Here is a 21,157-nt window from a genome sequence, read left to right as displayed (position 1 = left end):
AGAAAAGTTAACACTCCCCCCTTTTGAACCAGCAGTAACAGCAGAATTACAGTACTTATCTTAGAAGACTGCATTCCTGCTTCCAATCACTTCAGCTAGAAGGGTTTCTGAATTACAGGCATTAATGGCAGTACAGCCCTTCCTTATCTTCCATCAGGATAGAGTGTCCATGAGAACTAATCCTACCTTTATGCCAAAAGTGGTCTCCAGAGTACCTTTAAACCAAGCAATACACCTACCAACATTCTTCCCCAATCCACAGAACAGGGGGGAAAGATTGCTGCATACCTTGGATGTACACAGACAATTGCGCTACTACCTGGACAGAACCAAGAACTATAGAAAAACTGACCAGCTTCTGGTAGCATATGCCACAGGAATGGAAGGAAAAGCAATTTCAAAACAAACAATCTCAAAATGGATAGGAAATTGCATTAGACTTTGTTACTCTTTTCATGGAAAGGAAACTCCAGAAAACATCAGACCTCATTCCACAAGGGCTACAGCCACTACTACAGCTTTCTTACGAGGAGTGGCTACCAAAGACATTTTAGAGGCTGCTACTTGGAGCTCCGTGCATACATTTGCCAAGCATTATAATCTGCCTTTATACTCCAGATCCCGAGCAGGTTTTGCCACTGCTGTTTTGCAAGGGATCTTAACTACACCATAAACTCTTAGTGCCTCCTTAGTGCCTCCTCCCCCAGTTTGGCTATGGTATTCTACCCATTTGTAAGGACTGCAGATGCATCCTTGAAGGACATAGTACAGTTTTGTACCTACCATAAATGTAGATGTCCGAGAGGTATGCATCTGCAGTCAGGATTACCCACCCTCCTTCCCCTCTGTGGTACTCCTAGGGTATTTGCCCATCTTGTAGCTAGCTGGGGGAATCTGTTGTGTATTTGTTTGTATATATGTATATACATGTTTATTTCTATTTGCTCTCTATTGTTTGGAAACATTTGCATTTATCCAAATTTAGCCTTCCTAGAGGGCACCTGGCATCTGGGGCAAGAAACACTGAGGAAAATGGCGTCGGCCGATGCCTTTATACCCGCTGAACTGCAGCTATGACGTCGGGTGAAGAGCGACATCAGCCGAGGCCAGACCCAGACTTTGGATTCCGGCTGACCGAAGGGCTGCCTGAGGCCAGGACAACCCATTTGTAAGGACTGCAGATGCATACCTCTCGGACATCTACATTTATGGTAGGTACAAAACTGTACTTTGTCTTTCTCTTCACTGTTGCATTGTTTGCTCCCTCCCTCCTACCCCATCTGTCCTGACTCTTGCCCTGTGTTCAGTTTCCCCTGTTGACCAAGGGTCCCTTCTCCCATCTTACTTTTTCCTTCTGGAGGCGTATGTTGTTCTGTGTCCCTGAGGGTATTTTGTTCCTTCTGGGGCTTTTTTCATTTCTGAGTGTTTTCGTCCGTATGTCACCTTTATGTCCTACGTTTTGCGCTGGGAGCATACGTGTGACATATAGTGCCTATAAGAACTGAGGGCTTTGATATACTTGGCCGTACATTGAATTATGCTTGGCAGGAGGTCCCTCAGGTGAAGAATACTGCAACAGTGAAGAGAAGGGCATCTATTGTTATGTTAAGATTTTATACAACTGTACTTTTTTCAGGATGTTAGGCTCTTCTCTCACTTGTATGGTCAAGAAATTCCTGAAAAAGCTTCAGTCTGACTGCTGATTTCTCTCTACGAGATTAGTCAAGTCAGCAGTCAGAGTAAAGGTGTGGAGGAAGCCAGAGCTTTTTGAAGCTGGCAGTCATTGTTTCCTGGGCTACTGCAGCAACTTAATCAACTGTACTTTATTAATGGCTGCTTAGGAAAAAAAAATGATGTTAGAATTTTGTCTGAATGGCTGCTTAGAAAAAAATGAACGTTAGAATTTTGTTTTCTGTGGTTTGGCACTCAGTATTTTCTGCTTAATATGGAACAATGATTAGGATGGCATATATTAAATGCAGGTGCATTCTTAGCTGTAGTCTTCCTGGTGTCTTTGGATAACAAGTGGGAAATTGTGTATAAAATGCTCCATTGTGTGTTAACTTGAGTCAAGAAATTGATCATTACACACACTTCGGTATTTTGTTTGGCTTCTGTAGGAAGGTTTGTGGATTCATTATGTCTTGCTTCTTTCTATAATTTTATTTTAATAGAGATCCTTTTGATGGTGTCTGTCATTTTCCATTAATCATGTTTGGGTGATAAACTGAAAGTTTTTTTCTCAGATATTTTTTTCCTCTCTCCTCTAGATTGAAGGCCATATTGTGGATATGAAATCCCCAACACAGGTGCCCCCCAACCCTTCAGGCCAGTGCCCCATTTGTCAATGGAATTTGAAGCACAAATATAATTACACAGTAAGTATACAAGTGCAGTATAGCATTCATTATCTTTTGTCTGGTCCATAAGCAGGATAATATAAATGGCATTACAGCCTGCATTTTTCTTTGGAACCCAGAGGCCTCTTGGAGCTTTTTTGTGAACTATTTGCAAGTTAAATTGTTGAATTATTCATTTACTGAAAAGGTGATAGTGTTTCTGAAGTACACTGTTTATTTAATTATTTTATTCTTAGAATTTTGGGTGTACTTTGCAACAAGGTAATGCAGTTATCGAAGGAGCAATGGAACTGTCTGCTTGTCTATGTTGCATGTAATTCCATTTCTTATTGGGAAACCACGTTCTATATGTGTTACTATGAGGCTCTTTTCATTGAAGGGGCTGGCACTATTTACATGCTTCATGGAACACCTCTTGTTGCAGATCTGTTAAATGTTTTCATAGATTTTTTTTTTTTTTTTAAAGGGTCGTATCTAAAGTGTCTCCTCTTGTTGAAGAGTTGGAACAGGTTACTGCTTGAATACGAAGTGTTAAAGTGCAACAGATGTACTGTGGAAGTCTTTTAAGGGTTGCAGAATTCTGCATATCCCTCAAGGAACTTCCTCCCCCTTTTTTTATTCTTTGTGTAATTTTAGATTCAAAGGCTCATAGTGGGTAATAAACGATGTTATGTAGTCCTATCTTGACGTAATTCTTGCTGGATGGGTTCGGAGCCGATTCACTGCTCTGACTCTGTTGATACTAAAGCTCGAGAGCTTTTACTGGCTCGAGGCTAACCCCTATCTCATGATGCCTCACGGCAATTCCCCAGATCTCATTTGCCGCAAAAGCTTAGAGGTTGTTTCCTTACTGGCTTGTTGGCTAAGTAGAAGATTTTTTAATAAGTCTTGTTATATTTCGTCTTCACTTTCTACCTTTAATAGTTATTGGTTATTACCTGTGTGATTGTTATTGAGTGCTTGATCCCCTATTCCACCTTTTTAGACTGTACTGCCCATTTTAGTTAGTGGGATGTAGTTGCCCGTTAAAATTAGAGGGACTTTCCAAAAAACTTTTCTTCTCTTCATACCTTTGCTGTTAGTTATAGTTAGTGTGGTTGTTATTAAAAATTGTTGTTAGCCTTGTTTTCCTGTCAGCATGTCTAAAGAGAAGGACAGAGAACATAAGGAACACCGCCTGTCTGGGTTCAAGAAATCTGATAGGTGTTCACAAAAATGTCATTGGCTGACAGTCACACTAGCTGTGTGTACTGTTTGGGAGAGGCTCACTTACAAGAACACTGTACTTTTTGTCAAGCTTTTAGTACTAGGGTTCTTAATGAGAGGAAACGTAAATTTAATAGACAGGGGTCTTATGACCAGTTCCTTCCAGGAACAGCTGGAACTTGGTCAGACAGCTCCCAAAACTGTAAAGAGAAAATCTTCGGTTCCAGTGTTGGAGCAGTCTAAAAAGTCTAAAGCAACGGAGCCAAGGAGTTCTGGCTCCGATTCCGCTTCTTCCGTCTCGGTGTCATCGGTTTCTTCGGTGCCAAGGCAGCCTTCGGTATCCAGACACTCACCAGTTATTGACCCTGTTTCACCTACGTTGAGGTCTCCTGTATTAGAAAGGAGATGATCTCCTTCTGTCTCCACCCGTTCCTCCAGGACACTTTCAGATGAGGATATCGAGTGGCTGGTGAAGAGGTTGCTCTGTGACCCTGCTCTGGCTAAAAAGTTAGCCCTTCCGGACCCAAAGGCTTCAGAGCCCCCCTATCTACAGACTACTGCTCCTCCTCCGACTGCTTCACTCTTGGAGCCAAACACTTCAGGTTCTCCTTTGTTGGATCCTTCGGTTCCAAGAATTCTTCCTGCTTCCTCAGAACTGATAACTCTGTCCTCAGTGGCTCAGTCTGGAACCGAGGGATCTGGGAGCCTACGCTCTCAAGTCGACTCCGAGAGGAATAGTCACCCCGGTTTTTCTTCAGAACCAACCCTCGCTTTTGGTGCTTCGGCACGACTGAGCTCAGTTTCCACGTCTGCTTCGGAACCTGTCCCTCCTGCTCGGAGCCGACCTTCTGTTTCCTCGGAATGGAGGTCATCTTTAGAGCAGGGTGGAAAGGCCTTTGAAGCAATAGAGAAAGCTTTGTCCAGTGCCAAAGCCCGGCCTTTGGACCCGATGTCCCACCAGTAGCTGGCAGCAACCTCTTCTCCCTTGTCACCCCCTCAGCGTAGGGAACCAGAGACCCAAGCAGCCCCTATTGGAGGTGTCCCCTCTTCCGAGATTATCCCGCTGGGGAGCTTCCTCGAAAGAGACTCTGTAAGAGGAAGCACGTTGATTCACCTGAGTCTGTCACGTCAGACACTGATTTGGATGAGTCAGAAGATTCCCCTAGATCCCCTTCTGAGGATGTCACCTTCTAACATCCTTGAAATCCTTAGACAGAGGGGTGATTGGAAGACCTCTGACCCTAATGAGGACGAATCAGTGTACCTTGAGGCCTTTGGTTCCCGACCTTCCACCTCTTGGGTGACCCCGCCTTATGACCAGCTCTTGGGGGTCATAGCCTGGACCTCCCCAGACACAGTGGAGCCCACCCTAAGGAGGCCAAACAAATTTATGACTGCTGCGGAAGATAAGTCCGTTCTTTCTAAGGGAGTTCCTGTTGATGCTATGGTGGTAGCAGCAGCCACGAAAAAGGAGTTGTTCGATACATCTTCCAATATCCATCTTCCTAATAAGGAGTCCAGGACAATGGATAGGTATGGAAAGCATACCTTCTCTTCAGCGGCATTTACCTTAAGTTCACTGAATTACCTTTCCCATTTTACTAGACTTCAAAGGGATTTTCTGAAGGAGTTGGGAGACACCCTTCAGGGTTCATTAGTTTCGGGATCCATGGACAAGGTATCTGCGCAGCGCTCCACCCTTACATCCATAGCTAACTCCTCCATGAGGCTGATTTTCTGTACAGTGGACGGAGCGAGCAGGGCAGCTGCAGCAGGAATCTCTCTTAGGAGACATTCCTGGATGCGTCTATGTAACTTCACGGAATCCTTTGTCTTCCTTTATCAACATCCCCTTTGATGGTTCAGCTCTTTTTGGACCACAGGTAAAAGAAACTTTGACCAGGTGTGAGCAGGAAGGGAAAACCTTATCTGCCATTGGAGTCCATTTCTCCCTTCCTTCTAGACCCTATCCCAAGGGTCATTCCATAAGTCCCAAGAAGGTTTCCCTCAGGCACAAGGTCAACCCTCCCCTAGAGCAGAGGGGGAGGATATAACGGAAGACGCCATCCTCGTGGCAGAGGAGGTCCGCAGCATCAGGGAGATAGAGAAACTTTCTCTGATCGTCCCTTCCTTCGCCCCTGAGGGGTTGCCCGACTGTCCATCTCTGGAGGCAGTCTGGGGTCGTCTTTCACTGTACCCAAGCACCTGGCTAAAAATTTCCCAAGATCGTTGGGTACAAACCATAATATCTAGAGGTTACCTGATTCCCTTAGTTTCCGATCCCCCTGTAAACCAGTCTCTACCAGACATGTGCCACCCATTCAGTTTGACCATACAACATCAGAGGTCATCTCGTTGCTGCAAAAAAGAGTCATCCAAGAAGTCCCTACAGAGCAAATAGGATCCAGAACTTACAATTATTTTTAGTTCCAAAAGAGACAGTGGACTGGAGATCAATTCTAGATCTCGGCAAACTAAACAACTCTGTAAAGAAATTGAAGTTCCGAATGATGACTCTGCAGTCGATATTTCCCTTTATCATGAAAGAAAATTGGATGTGCTCAGTAGATCTTCAGGACGCGTACTACCACATCAAAATAGACAGGCTCTCCAGAAGACACCTACGCTTTTTGCTGGGAGCCAGTCATTTTCAATTTTGAACACTGACCTCTAACTTCAGTGCAGCCGTCAGTGTTCACCAAATGCATGGCAGTGGTAACGGCTCACCTGAGACATCAAGATTCCAGGTGTTTCCGTACCTAGATTACTGGCTCCTCACTGCTACCACCAAGCACCAACTAATCAGAACCAGGGACGAGACTATCCTTGTGCTCCAGATTAGGCATTACAATAAACTTAAAAAAATCAGCCTTATCTCCATCGCAGCACATTGTATTCTTAGACTCAGAAATAGATTCAACCACCATGACAGCAAAACTGGCACCAGAAAGGATAGAATCATTACAGGACCAAGTCAGATTTTTGCTGAAAAGAGACAAAGTACAGACCAAGATAGTCCTTCATGTCCTAGGGACTATGGCTTCCACCATTCTCTTAGTTCCCCTAGCCCGTCTGCACATGAGGGTACTTCAGTGGCTACTATTTGCCCAGTGGTCAATGCAGGATCTCCCCCTATCTCACCAAATACTCATCACAAACTCCTGCAAGAAGGATCTAACATGGTGGCTACATACGGATCAACTTCATCTAGGTCGCCCACTTGCTCCCCCTCTAGAAAATGCAGTTTTGACCACGGATGCCTCCCAGATAGGGTGGGAGGGCGTTATCTGGGAATGACGGTCCAAGGTACTTGGCAGGATCACGAGAACCACGTGCACATAAATGTTCTGGAGATGAGAGCAGTGCTATACGCGTTGCAAGCACTTCACAATTCTCTTCCCACTGGGACAATTTTGATTCAATCAGACAACATATCTGTAGTGTGGTACATAAACATGCATGGGGGAACCAAATCTTACCCACTTTGTCGAAAGGCTTTAAAGGTATGGAAATGGGCGATGGACACTCAGCGCTTTCTGGTAGCAATGCACATCCCGGGGAAGTCCAGTGTGATAGCAGGCAAACTCAGTCGAGCGATTCTGATGCCTCACAACTGGTCCCCGAATTCAGAAGTTGCGAAAGAGATTTTTCGCAAATGGGGCCAGCCTTGCTGCGACCTATTTGTCACGTACACGAATACCAAATGCAGCAGCTACTTTGCCCTAATTCCCCATCCGGGGATGTCATCCAGGGATGCTCTGGTCGACAATTGGCCTCTGGGACTCCTTTATGCTTTTCCACCCTTTCCTCTCATTCCAAAAGTGATTCAGAAAGCAAAACTGTTGGGAGTACCCTGATCCTCAATGCTCCTTACTGGTCTTGCCAAGTCTGGTTTCCCCTTCCTGTGGCCCTATCTCTTGGAGGGACCATGGATTCTGGAACCATGTCCAGACCTCCTGATTCATCAATCAGGGCAGTTCCATCCTACTATCCAAACCCTGAAATTGACAGCATGGCTGCTCCAGTTCCATGAATAGCCAGGTGTGTTTCCCTTTCCCCTACAGTCAAACACATTCTGATTTCTTCACACAAACCTTCCACAAGCAAACTATATTCCAGCAAATGGAAAAGGTTCTCCATTTGGGCAACAGACCAAGGCATAGATCCCTACTCAGCTTCTATAGATATTATCCTGTCCTTCCTGGCATCCATTTTCTCATGAAGAGCTGCAGCTGCTACTGTTGGAGCTCAGTTAGCTGCCATCTCTAATTACCATTTTGGCTACATGGGAAATCCAATCATGTCCCACACTTTATGCAAAACCTTTATGGAAGGAGTCCTCCTTCTCTGACCTCCAATCAGACAACCATCGGAGCCCTGGGACCTAAACCTAGTTCTTGCATCTTTAATTTCTTTTCCCTCCGAACCCTCTTCTTCATCGGATCTGAAATTATTGTCTTGGAAAATGGCTATAACTTCTGGTAGGAGAGTTTAAGAATCGCAAGCCCTCACCATTCAACCTCCTTACATTGTTGTCCACAAGGATAGTCTCACTTAGAACTAATCCTTCTTTTCTTCCTAAGGTATGTTCAGAGCATAATCTCAACGCATCTATCGAACTACCAATTTTCTTCCCAAATCATACTAATAAGTCAGAATACAGACTACACCAGTTGGACATCCACAGAATTCTTAGGTTTTACCTGCACAGGACTAAAGAATTTAGAAAATCAGATAAATTATTTGTTTCTTTTTCAGACAAAAATAGAGGCTTCACTGTTTCTAAGGTCAACTTGTCTAAATGGCTTTCAGACTGCATTTCATTTGCTTACAAAGCTGCTGGAAAACAATTACCAGCCAAAGTAAAAGGCCATTCAACAAGAGCAGTATCAGCTTCATATGCCTTTAGATCTAGACTCCCAGTTGATACCATTTGTGCAGTAGCTACTTGGGCAAGACCTCATACCTTTGTCACTCATTACAAATTGGATTTGGCCTCCTGGGACAGGTCATCCTTTGGATCCACTGTGCTGAAGAGTCTCTTTGCTTGAGCCACCCAGGATAAAGGTGCTCGGGACACTGTCCCATCCAGCAAGAATTATGGCGAGATAGGACTACATAACATAAAGAAGTTATGTACTTACCATAATGTTCCATGTTTGTAGTCCATCTCGCCTACATTCTTGTGTCCCACCCTCCTTCCCCCTTCCTGTTTCCTGGAGAAACTGGTGGACTTTACATTATGTTGTCTGACCTGGTTGTAGTTGTTCATCCACCTGGCATGGATAGTATACACAGTGTTCTGTCTGTATTTGCATAGTTATTGATAGTTTACTGACTATTATGTACCTATTACTTTCTTGCAAACAAGATCTGGGGAGTTGCCATGAGGCACCATGGGATTAGGGGTTAGCCTCGAGCCAGTAAAAGCTCTCGAGCTTTAGTATCGGCCGAGTTGGAGCTGAGAATTGGCTCCAAAGCCATCCAGCAAGAATGTAGGTGAAATAGACTACAAACATGAAACGTTATGGTAAGTACATAACTTCTTTTTAGGACCAATGGTCTTGTGACCACAAAACACCTGTGTTAGTTTGCTTTGTTTGTTTATTTTAATGTTGTGTCTTTCTAATTACTCATTTCACCAAGACATGTGTTGATGTGTAAAGATGTCTCGTTTTGGATCCTTTCCAGGTACAGCATCTGAGTACTGTACTTGTTTGCCTTACTGTGTAGTGTTCTGATGTCTGACTTTATGCTCTTCTGTGCTTGGAATGATACAAGATACTTGTATATCTCTCTAAATGTAGTGCTGATAGGATGTCAATTTTCATTTTATCCTTGACATATGGGTTTGGTTCCGAGCATCGGAACCGACTCAGCCATTACTACAGCTTGTGATCACCAAAAACTCTCAAGCTTAAGCCTTGTCTATAATGCTCCTCTCCCAGTTACCTCAGATCTCGTTTGCCGCTTTTCATGTCAGCTGTGGTTCTCCATTGCTCTCGAGCCAAGTGACAGTTTTTGTATTTTGAGCCTTACTTCTACTTTTATTGCAATCCTTTCTGTAATATAACTAATCGTCTACCTCCCCTTACTGTTTCTGTACATTTTGTATTCCTTCTCCCTTGTTTTCCATTCACAACATTTTATATCGCCTTTACACTCATGTAATCTTGACTGTCATTGCTGTTTTGAGGTGCCAGAAATGTGGACATAAAATTCCTTTTTCTGATGCGCACTCTCTGTGTGTATACTGTTTTGGGGCCCTTCCATCTCCAGGAGGACTGTTCCATCTGTCACTCGTTCAGTCCTAGGGCCTTAGTGGATAGGAAGAACAAGTTAATCCTTAAAAGGCTTCTACCATCTGCTTTCATTGAGGCCATATCTGGATTGCAGACATTTAAAAGCCAAACTGATGTCTCTTCCCCCTCTTCTTCTTCATTCAGAACTTAGGAAAAGGCAAAAAAGAGGTGTTTGTCGGTGCCTACGTCTCCCATAAGTGCAGACTTCCAAAAAGCCCAAGTCTTCTGTTTTACAGATGTTCTTTGTATTTCACTGTTGCAGTCATCACACATGGGTTATCTGCCTGCAGGTAACCCTTAGTCGGCCCGAATACCAGAGTATTGGGATTTCTGCGTCAGATGCTGTCACCTCTTCCATAACGTGAGGTCGCAATTACATCAGTCTTTCTTGCCGAGAAAGAGCCCGAAGCAGAAGCAGTTCTCAAGTGCCGGTCAGCCGCTACCTGAAATTTTAGTTTTTCGAGTCTTCTAAACCAAAGTACCCCATTGGGGTTCCTTTTTTCCTGCTCTAACCGATGTCAGAAAAATTAACATTGGTCTTGCCTGTGGAAAGCAAATACCTCACAGATATTTTCATTCTTACTGTGTCACCTGCTTAGGCCCAGACCATGACGTCCCTAGCTGTCGGTTTTGTGCCTTGTTTAAAGCCCAAACCATTCGTCATTGGGCTGTTTTTGTAGCTAAATTCTTTCGCTCTCGTTCTCTGTATTCCGAAATGGCTTCAGGAAGCCATCCATCTACTGATCTTCCGAAAAAACACAGAGACAGACCGCATGGGTCAAAAACTGCCAACGACGCTTCCGTTAAGCTTGTCGTCAGTCCGCTGGTACTCAGTGAGGCGCCTTTGCAGCCACTGATGCCTGCTTCTACAGATTTGCAGGCCTCTGCTGAGACCCATTCGGAGTCCGGTGTGCCACGAGATGCTTCGTCGGCTATGGAACCTGTGGATGTCTCTACCTTGGATGGGTCTGGAGCCACTGTGCAGACACCAGCTTCTGAGGGTTTATTCCGACCTACTGATATTCATATTAAACCGACAACTTCATTTCCTACTAAAACTACTGAGTTTCTCAGGCCCAGAGTTCGCACTAAGTCTAGAAAACCGACGTCCAAAGCGCATGCTCATCCTCCCATGCCACAAAAACAAATGTTTAGAATGGCTGAAGACCTTATTACTCTAATTAGGGGAAGCCAGCCTTTCCCTGCTAAGAGAAAGAATAGAGTTTCATTTTGATTCTACAGACCAGGAGTCCGATGACTCTGACCCTTCTGATTATCAGGACATGTCCTTATCAACTTATGAGGATTCAGATGCAGAGGAATCCAGTCCCTCTGCCTCCCCTCTAGAGGAGTTTTCTTTTGGTGAAACCTTGCATACTTTAAGAAAGCATTTCTGCTGGGAATGCCAGGACTACCCTCAGTCCAAAAAGAGACTCAGAGAATTTTTAGAGTTGCCTCAGCACAGGCCTCTAGCTGTACCCCCTGTACTGGATGTTGTAGATGATGTTTTTAGGGAATCCAGTCTTACTCCAGATACTTTACCCCCGGCGCCTAGGAAACCTGACCGGCACTACAGAGTACCTGATTCCCACAAATTTCTCTTCAAGAAACCTACTGCGGATCCAGAGACCATTTCCCAGGGACCTAAAAATATTAAGGCTACTACAGCCAAAAATCCTACCCCTTCAGACAGGGATTCCAGAGCTTTAGACAGATGGGGTAAGAAGTTATATACCTCTGCAACTCTTGCCATCAGGGCATTGAATTGCCATTTTCACATGTTGAAGTACCAGCAGCATATTATGGAACTAATTAAACAAAAAATGGTGTTACTTCCAGATTGTGCAGAAAATAAAGACTTACAAGAGCTAATGCATTCTGCAAACCAGGTTAGTAAGCATACTTTGCAGTGTGGCTTTGATGCCCTAGAAGCATCTTGCAGGGCTGCAGTCACTGGGTCTGTACTGAGAAGGCATGCTTGGCTGAAGGAAAAAACCTTGCCAGATCATGTCAAATCCAAATTACTAGATGCTCCTTTACATAAGGACTTGGCACCAAAGCAGAAGAGGTTCTTAAAAAGATGGAAGAAAAAGCTAAATCTATGCAAACTGTTAAAGAATTCTTACAAGTGCAACCATCTAGATTCAGTAGGCATTGCCCTTCTAAAAACTGGTCCTTGCCAGCCCCTTCCAGGCCTTCTCAGACCAAATCCAGGGGAAACAGGCCATCCAGACTACAGTCTCAGGGTATGCAGAGATCTAAACAATGGAGTACCCCCACCTCAAAACCAGGGAGTGGTAAGCAACCCCCTTATGGAAAAAGTTCACAATGACTTTTCAGTTATCCTTCCCAGCCCTGCCCAATTACTTGTGCCCCTAGGAGGAAAACTTGCCCTTCATGCAAAAAACTGGATGCCTAAAGGATAGGTGGGTTCTAAACATTGTATCCCAGGGGTACAGATTCTACTTCCATACACTGCCAACTCCAAGCAGGTTTCCAGACCTTCCTCCAAACCAGTGAGCAGAGGCTCAAAAGCAAATACTTTCCCTGCTCAATATCAGAGCTATTCAACCTGTTCCAGTAGAACAAAGGGGGCAGGGTTTCTACTCCAGACTTTTCCTGGGGCCCAGAAAAGAGGGCTCTTGGCACCCAATCCTGGATCTATCAACATTCAACACCTCTCTGGTGGTCCCAAAGTTCAAGATGCTTACTCTGCAACAGCTTCTCCCTATGCTAGCCAATGATGTCTTGTTAGTCACTCTAGACTTAGAAGAAGCTTATCTGCACATCCTCATAAGGGAGTCATGCAGAAAATATCTACGCTTCAGGGCAGGCTCTATGCACTATCAATTCTTTGCACTTCCCTTTGGCTTATTTATTGTGCCCAGAGTATTCAGAAAGTGTCTGGCTCCAGCCATTGCATACTGAAGGCAGAGAAATATACAAATTTTCCCATACTTGGATGATTGCCTGATTCCGGGGGACAGTCAGGAATTGCTGCTTCAGCACCTGGTATTTGTAAAAAGCCTTCTCACTTCATTGGAGTACACCATCAACAAAATGAAATCACAACTGGTGCCCAATCAAAAGATTGTATTCCTGGGAGCAAGCTTGGACACAACTTCCCAGATGGCATTTTTCACTTAAGAAAAACAAGTCTATCTGGCAAACTACTTCAAATGGCTACCAGAACCCAGCTATTTGCATGCAAAATACTGCAAGCCCTAGGGTTCATGGCCTCATGTATTCTGCTAATTCATAAGCAAAACTGCATATGAGGAAACTTCTTTGGTACTTAAAAATTCTTTGGTGCCAGCATTCTCAGGACCTGAAAACAGTCATTCCAGTCATACTAAGGGTAGAGTTCCTTTGGTGGGCAGAAGCATGCAACCACAACAAGGGACTGATTTTCACTCAACCCCTCGCCGCCCAAACCCTGACAACAGACTCATCAGACTATGTATGGGGGGGCTCAGATGGCAGGCAAATGCATTCAGAGCCACTGGAGCCCAAAAAGAGGTGCTAGCTTTACAGAATGCTCAGACAGCCTTCAAATACCTAATCCTTCCAGGACAACTGCTTATAAAAACAGACAACACCACAGGTATGTGGTACATAAACAAGCAGGGGGGAACCCATTCTTACCCACTATGCAGTTTAGCCATGGCCCTGTGGAACACCGCCTTAAGCAACCAAGTGCATCTACAAGTTCAGTTCCTGCCAGGCAAACAAAATTCACTGGCAAACGACTTAAGCAGAAATCTCCTAGACCCACACGAGTGGAAATTCCGAACACCTTCAACCTTCTGATCCAGAGGTGGGGGACACCAGAGGTGGACCTATTTGCCTCCCCTGAGAACCACCAATTGAGCAGATTCTGCACCAGGAACCCTCACAGCAGGACCTGGAAGGTGGATGCCCTATCCTTCAATGGGAAAACCTCTCAAATTATGCCTTTCCCCCTCTGGCCCTCCTGTCAAAAGTACTACTCAGGATAAAACAATGCCACCCTGGCACTTTCACCAGACTCCTCAGACCTCCTACCCTGCTGTCCCAGCAGGAGGGACAGATTTTGCATCCACTTTTGCAATCCCTAAACCTTGTAACCTGGCTTATCCCTTGAATACACCACCAGCAACCCTCAGCAAACAGGTGCTGGACGTCATTCTTGAAGCCAGAAGACCTAGTACTAGGAAATCCTATGCTGAAAAGTGAAAAAGATATATTTTCTTGGAATCTATCTCAAGGGAAGGATGCAGCAATGCCCTCCTTACCTCTAATCCTGGATTACCCAACAGAGCTACTCCACAGAGGCGTATCCTTCTCCACCATTAAGATTCATGCCTCTGCCATCTCAGCTCATTATAATACTGAGCCACTTCTATTTTCTCACCCTCTCATCAAACAGTTCTTGAGATGGGCTAACAACTTAAGGCCTCCTAGGAGAGCTCCCACCCCTGTCTGGGACTTTAACTTTGTACTGGAAAAGCACACACTTTGGAATCTGCAACTTCAGCAGAGTTAAAATTCCTCTCTTGGAAAACAGCCTTGCTTTTAGCCATAACTTCAGCAAGAAGAGTGTCTGAGTTACAGGCACTAATGGCTGTGGAACCCTTCATTATTTTCCATGCTGCCAGGGTTTCCCTCAGGACTAACCCGTCCTTTATGCCTAAGGTGGTGTCCAGTGTGGCTCTAAACCAATCCATCCATTTGCCAACCTTCTTCCCTAACCCACAGAATAAAGGGGAAAGGATCCTGCACTCCTTGGATGTGCACAGACAGCTCAGGTTCTACCTTGACAGGACTAAACCTTTCAGAAAATCTGACCAGCTGCTGGTCAGCTTTGCTACAGGGGCAGAGGGTAAGGCCATTTTCAAAGCAAACTATTTCCAAATGGATAGCACACTGTATCCATTTCTGCTACAAGCACCATGGAAAACCTACCCCACAGGGGATCAGACCACATTCCACTAGGGCTACTTCTACATCTACAGCATTTCTCAGGGATGTCCCTGTCAGGGACATTCTGGAAGCTGCAACCTGGAGTTCTGTACACACCTTCACCAATAATTACCACTTGCCAATCTTTTCTAAATCCAGAGCTGGATTTGCTACAGCAGTCTTGCAAGGCCTACTAGCCAGCCCCAACACCTTCTGAGTGTCTCCACCCTTCCTCAGCTTTGGGAATCAACCCAAGTGTGATGACTGCAAAAGTGAAACACAAAGAACATAGTACAGTTGTGTACACTTACCATAAATGTAGATGCTCTAGTGTATTCATTGTTGCAGTCCTGATTTCCCTCCCTTCAGCCCTCTGACTCTCTACCTCTTTTCTCTGTGGCCATTCCTAATGGCATTGGTATTTACTTTTTACTGGTGGTGTTCCCCACCACATACTAGCTTCCTATTTGGGGGCTCCTGACATTTAGGGCCAGAAAAACTGATGTAATGGCGTCGGCAGCTTGTTTTATACCACTGACGACCTGACGTCATGGAAGAAGCAACAGCATCTGACGCAGAAATCCTAAGACTCTGGTATTCAGGCCGACTGAGGGCTACCTGCAGGCAGATAACCCAAGTGTGATGACTGCAACAGTGAATACACGCTAACATCTACATTTATGGTAAGTGTACACAACTATACTTTCTACACACATGGCCCTCTGGACTTCTTTATGCCTTTCCCCCGATTCCCCTGATCCCAAAATTTCTACAGAAAGCAATCGGGCTGAAGCGCAAAGTAGTCCTCATTGCACCCTATTGGCCTCAACAGATATGGTTCACTTTTCTTTGACCTTATCTGGTTCATCAACTTTGGATTCTGGACCTGGCTCCAGGCATCCAAAGGGATTAAACCAGCAACAAGACCAGGACACCAATTTATTAAAATAAAACACAATCAAATGACTGTAGCACCTCGACTCTTAAAAAATAAATAAATAAAAAAAAAATTTAAATAAATAAATAGTGCATTCATCTGCCTGTAATTACATTATTTAAACAAACACTTAAAATTAATAACATCAGATAAGAAACTTTCAGTTGCTTTCTACATTTAAACCAACAGGTGTCAGGATTGCAGATTTTAAAATAAATACAGTTACTTTGTATAACCATTTCTTTTTTTATATTTTAGAACTTCCTTCACCCCTATTTACTGCATTTTCCAAAATTGTAGCCCTGAGACTTGTTGGATCACTAGCATGATAAGATTTAAAATGCAAAGCAAGAGGTCTTTCAATCTTAACATTTTTAATATCTCTCTTACATGTTCCTAAAACCTACATTTAAAAGCCCCCTTGCTTTCTCCTATGTAATACATTTTACATGGGCACTGTAATGAATAAGCAATGTCCACAGTATGGCAATAATATTTATTAGTAGGTGTGAAAAAAATCCCATTAATATTATCAAATGTCCTTCCAATGAACCTACAGGTAATAGTTACATGGTAAAGTGCCAACATCATTGGGCTGAATGACTATACTAGGTGTAGCATTTTAAACTTAATATGAAATATAAAATATTTGATGTTACCTCTTCTATATGAGAATAAGTCAACACATATCTTAACAAAAAGCCCCAATAATATTGAATAATTTCTTCCACTTGTTTGCTTAAAATGTTATAAGTGGTAAGTACATAACCTTTCTTGTTGTTTTTAGACACTAATCCCTCATCAGTCCCTGTACCAACATAACTATTTAACTGGCCCTTAGTCCCATTTTGATAATCACTAACTCTATGTAAAGCTCCTACCAGCTGTTTATCGTACCCTCTTTCCAAAAATATCACAGCATTTCTATCTAACTCACATTTCAGATAATTGGTATCACTGCATAATCTCAAAATACGTAAAAATTCACCATAAGGTAATGGTTCCATTGTGTGTGGTGGATGACAATTGGTACCATATAAAAATTGGTTGACATTATCAAATTTCCTATTAACTTTAGTTTTAACATGCCCATTATCAAAACCTTCCAAGAATATCTAAATACACTGCACTATTTCCATATTGTAAACCATCAAACTTTGTACCATATTTATTCTTATGTAAATCTTCCACAAATTGCTAAATACATTCAAACCCACCTTGACAAAAATCAAGTCATCTGTAAACCTATAATACTAAACTTCTGAAAAAAATCATGATTATAAATATATTGCATTTCAAACATGCCCATAAATAAGTTTGCAGACGTGGGGGCAAAATGATGCCCCCATTGCAGTACATTGCATCTGATGATGTATTACTTCATTAAAGTGAGAATAATTAAGTTAAACTAAAATAAATCAATTCTATAATATAATACGTTAATGGACTCTCACCTAAAAGTATGTTCAAAACTTCTATGTCAGATTCATGTCATATATTGGTATACAAACTACTGACATCAGTAGTGATCCAGTGCATCTCATTATTCCATTTAATACCTGATATCTTAAGAAAATCAAATGAATCCTTTATATATGAAGTTAACTTTATCACTGCATTCAACAACTGCCTATGCAATAGCACACCCAAATTATGTAAAAAAAAATACCTACAAGCTGCAGCTATAGGCCTACAAGGAGGGTCACACATGCTTATGAATTTTAGATAGGGAATAAAAATGGGCTATTTCACATTCATTAACACAAAGTTTGCTTTTCCACATTATTTCTTGAGAAATAGCTTAATCTAACACATTTGTTATTCAAATCTTGAAAAGCCACTAATGCTTGTTCATACTCATTCTTATGTACTACATACTCGGTGTTATGTACTACACCCTACACAATATACTCTAGTGTAATTTAGCAGTTTATAACACATGTTCACATACTGGTAGAAATGCATAGCAACAAGTTTATTGCCTTTATCAGATGGTTTTATAACCAGTTCCTGCTGTTTACCAAGACTGTTTTCCATTCTGTTATAGTCATGTTATAGCAAATTCTCCCAGCATTCTTAACAACAAATTTGGAAAAGGCCATTTCAACTGCAAAATTCACCATTGAATGAATTTTCTGAACCCCTTCATGCCTAACAGGCGGCACAGAATTACTCTTAAGATATGCAGCTTGTATCTAAATGGCAGTATGCATTACATTCTGTCTCATCTTCTATGCTTGATGCACAAGAAAAAAATGTCTCATATAAATTATCTTCCATCATTAAAGACCTATTTAAAACACTGTCATTGAAGTTATTATTGTCAGCAGTATTTTTATTACTACAAAAATCAATTAAATATAATTTTCTAATTAATTGAAAAACCTCAATTTGAAGCATATGAAGCCTCTGCAAAACGCTGGGAATTAATTTGACCGTACTGTAACACCGCTATTTGTGAATCACTCAAAACATAACCAGAAAGATTTACAGTTGAATTACCAACTACATTAATAATTGTAAAACCATTATTATTAATGCATTAATTTCCATTTTGTTCTTTTACCCTGATGCTGGTAAAGTCTGTAATGTTCATACCTGCCACATTTTCTGTCAGTTCCTGGTTGTTTCTGAAATGTTTCTTTCATATATCATGCATTCCCCATTTGAGGAAGAGGTGGATATGCTGCTTCTTCACTCTTATATTCCATAGAATCTAAAGCTTCATTGCTAGATGAGTAAATGGCGCCATCCTAATTCTGCTTCCTCTCCGGATGACAAAAATAGATGCGGGATCGACGTTTACGTTGATTGGCTGGTTTCTGAAAGGCTGTACCATTATCGTATTCCCAAAAGTCATGTTGTAGTTTAAACTTTTTACGATTTAAAAGATCTGCTTCAAAAATCATTAATGCCCCTCAAACATTGCTCCAGTCTAGTAGCATCGATCAAAGCAGCAAGTGAAGAACATGCAGAGGAAATTTTAGATTTTAACTTCTCTGTTTAAGCAAATCCCTCTCAGGCAATATACTAAGCCATTCCACAGTGCATCGGTAGGCAGCAGCAACACACCTAATTTGAAATTTCTTATCACTGTCCGAAAGATCAAAATGCCTGAAGACCATTTGGTGAAATATCCACTTCTGTATCTTTGCAAACTGAGGGCATAAAAATGAACCAATGTCTCTTTAATCATTAACTGTTCTAATTTATTAAACAGTCCAAGTGCCTCAGGAGACAGTGTTCCAGTGGAACACTTACCCACGGCATCAAAGGGATTCATATTTCTTTTGTTCAAGGTGTCTTCCAAAATCCTTTTCCAAGTTCTGGGTATTCGAATCAAGAGGGATTAGTTCATCTGAATATTCTGAACCTCAAGCTGACAGCTTGGTTTCTCCAGTTCCATTAATAGCCAGGCAACCTATGCTGTCTTCCCCAGTCAGTCATATTCTTCTAGCCTTTCATATACCATCCACCCATAAACATTATACTAGTAGATGGAAAAAATTTACATTTTAAGTTTACATTTTGGGCTTGTGACAGTAATTTTGAATTTTCAGCTTCACTTTTCAATCCAGGAGCTTCTCCTTTTACCATTAAAATTCAGCTAGCAGCTATTTCCAATTTTCAAAATGGTCTTGAAGAATCCTCTCTGGTTTCTCATATGCTTTGCAAGGTCTTTTTAAAAAAAACGGTCATGCTAGGACATCCTTTTAAAGACCCTACTTCGCCTTGGTATCTAAACTTGGTGTTGCAAGCTATTGTTCAACCTCCCTTTGAGCCAGTGGCTGATTGTGATTTAAAGTTTTTATCCTGGAAGACTACACTTTTAGTAGCTGTAACTTCAGGTAGGAGGATTTCAGAAATACAAGCCTTGTCTTGTAAGCCACCCTACTTGTTTTTTTTTTTCACAAAGACAGGGTTTCTTTAAGAACTTAACCCTTCCTTTCTACCTAAAGTAGTCTGTGAGGCTAATATCAACCAGACTGTTAATCTGCCAGTGTTCTTTCCCAACTTCTCCAAATGCGAATATTGCTTGCATTTGTTAGATGCTTCCAGACAACTGTGGTTTTATTTCCATAGAACTAAGGATATCAGGAAGTCTGGCCAATTGTTTACTTCCTTCTCAAGTACAAAACTTGGTAAACCAGTGAACAAGGTGACAATGGCTAGATGGCTCAAAATCTGTATACCTTTCATCTGTAAAAAGTTGAGTTGCAAAAAAAAATATTGGAGCACATCCTACTAGGGCTGTGGCTAATTCAGCATTCTTAAAGCTTTTATGGATGATATTTGTGCAGCAGCAACTTGGGCTACTCCCCATACCTTTATTACAAATTACATTTGGTCCCAGGCGAAGAGCATCATTTGTCCCATATAGCAAGGATAAAATGAAAATTGACAACACCAGATAAAGAAGTTATGTATGTACCATAACATTCCATATGTGTTATCCATTTTCATTTAGCCTAGACTCCTCTCCCTCCATCCCCCTGCCATTGGATTTTTATTGGAAGAGACTGCTAACATAATTGTTGATGACATGTGCATATAGTTCCTGGTATGATCTCTCTGAATGCTTTGGGTTTGTTTGTTTCTTTCTTTCGGTCTGTTTTCTGCAAACTTGATCTGAGGTAACTGGGAGAGGAGCATTATGGGTAAGAGTTAAGCTCAAATGTTTGTAATAATGGCCGAGTCAGTTCCAATGCTCTGAACTGAACCCATATGTCGGATAAATGAAAATTTACAACACAAATATGTTATGGTAAATACATAACTTTTTAATCTGAGATCCTTCAAAACTGACCTTCCTCTGCCATTATCCTGGCTGTCAAATTGGCTTCCTTTATAGCTCACTAGTATCTTAAGCCTCTCCCTTTCTTCCCTTCTCTAACTTATTCTTCTTCACTTTCTGTCTCTCTTATTGTTTCTGTTAGCCTGATGACCTTAATTCTTCTTTAAATTTATAAAAGGCCCATCTCTACTGCCTTTGCCTTTTCCATTCTCCATGTCATTATAAGTCATTGAAATTGAGGCATGGTCTGAGATGTGCCTGTTCCATGTTCCCACCACTTCCACACTTGAGCAATTCTGTTCATGTCCAGTCTGTGCAGTATTCATCACAGATGTATGATTCCCAAAACTGAAGAGAGAAGGGCAGGGGTGGCTGGCTAAAGTGAAAAAAAAGCAACTGTCCAGGAGACCAGAGAACACTGATCTGGCAAAGGCCATCCTAGACCTAGAGAAGGCATCAGTCTTATAGTGCTTGGTGAAAGTGTGCACAGAGGACAAAGTGGTCACTTCCAAGATGGACATGGCATCAACTCCTGGAAGGCATCAAAAGAAGCAACTGCCTGAGTGGGATGTGCTTTAGGGAAGGAGGACAGGGACTTACCATGTAGTAAGTAGCA

The 21,157-nt window shown here is 42.3% G+C and overlaps 1 protein-coding gene across 2 annotated transcripts in view; it reads left to right on the top strand.

Annotated features, from left to right (window-relative positions):
• The window catches only part of MRPS18A (mitochondrial ribosomal protein S18A), a 285,618-nt gene that overhangs the window by 86,146 nt on the left and 178,315 nt on the right, over positions 1–21,157 (top strand). For both annotated transcript variants that reach the window (XM_044060437.1, XM_044060430.1), the window contains exon 3: positions 2,271–2,378. In XM_044060437.1, coding sequence (XP_043916372.1) covers positions 2,271–2,378 — 108 coding nt within the window. The remainder of the gene's footprint in view (positions 1–2,270; positions 2,379–21,157) is intronic.

This window comes from Protopterus annectens, chromosome 1.part0 (genome assembly GCF_019279795.1).
Source record: "Protopterus annectens isolate FY-2018-M chromosome 1.part0, PAN1.0, whole genome shotgun sequence".
In the NCBI taxonomy this organism is placed as follows: Eukaryota; Metazoa; Chordata; order Ceratodontiformes; family Protopteridae; genus Protopterus; species Protopterus annectens.
The sequence above is the reverse complement of the archived record's forward strand: the minus strand, read 5'-3'. Positions and strand labels throughout refer to the sequence as shown.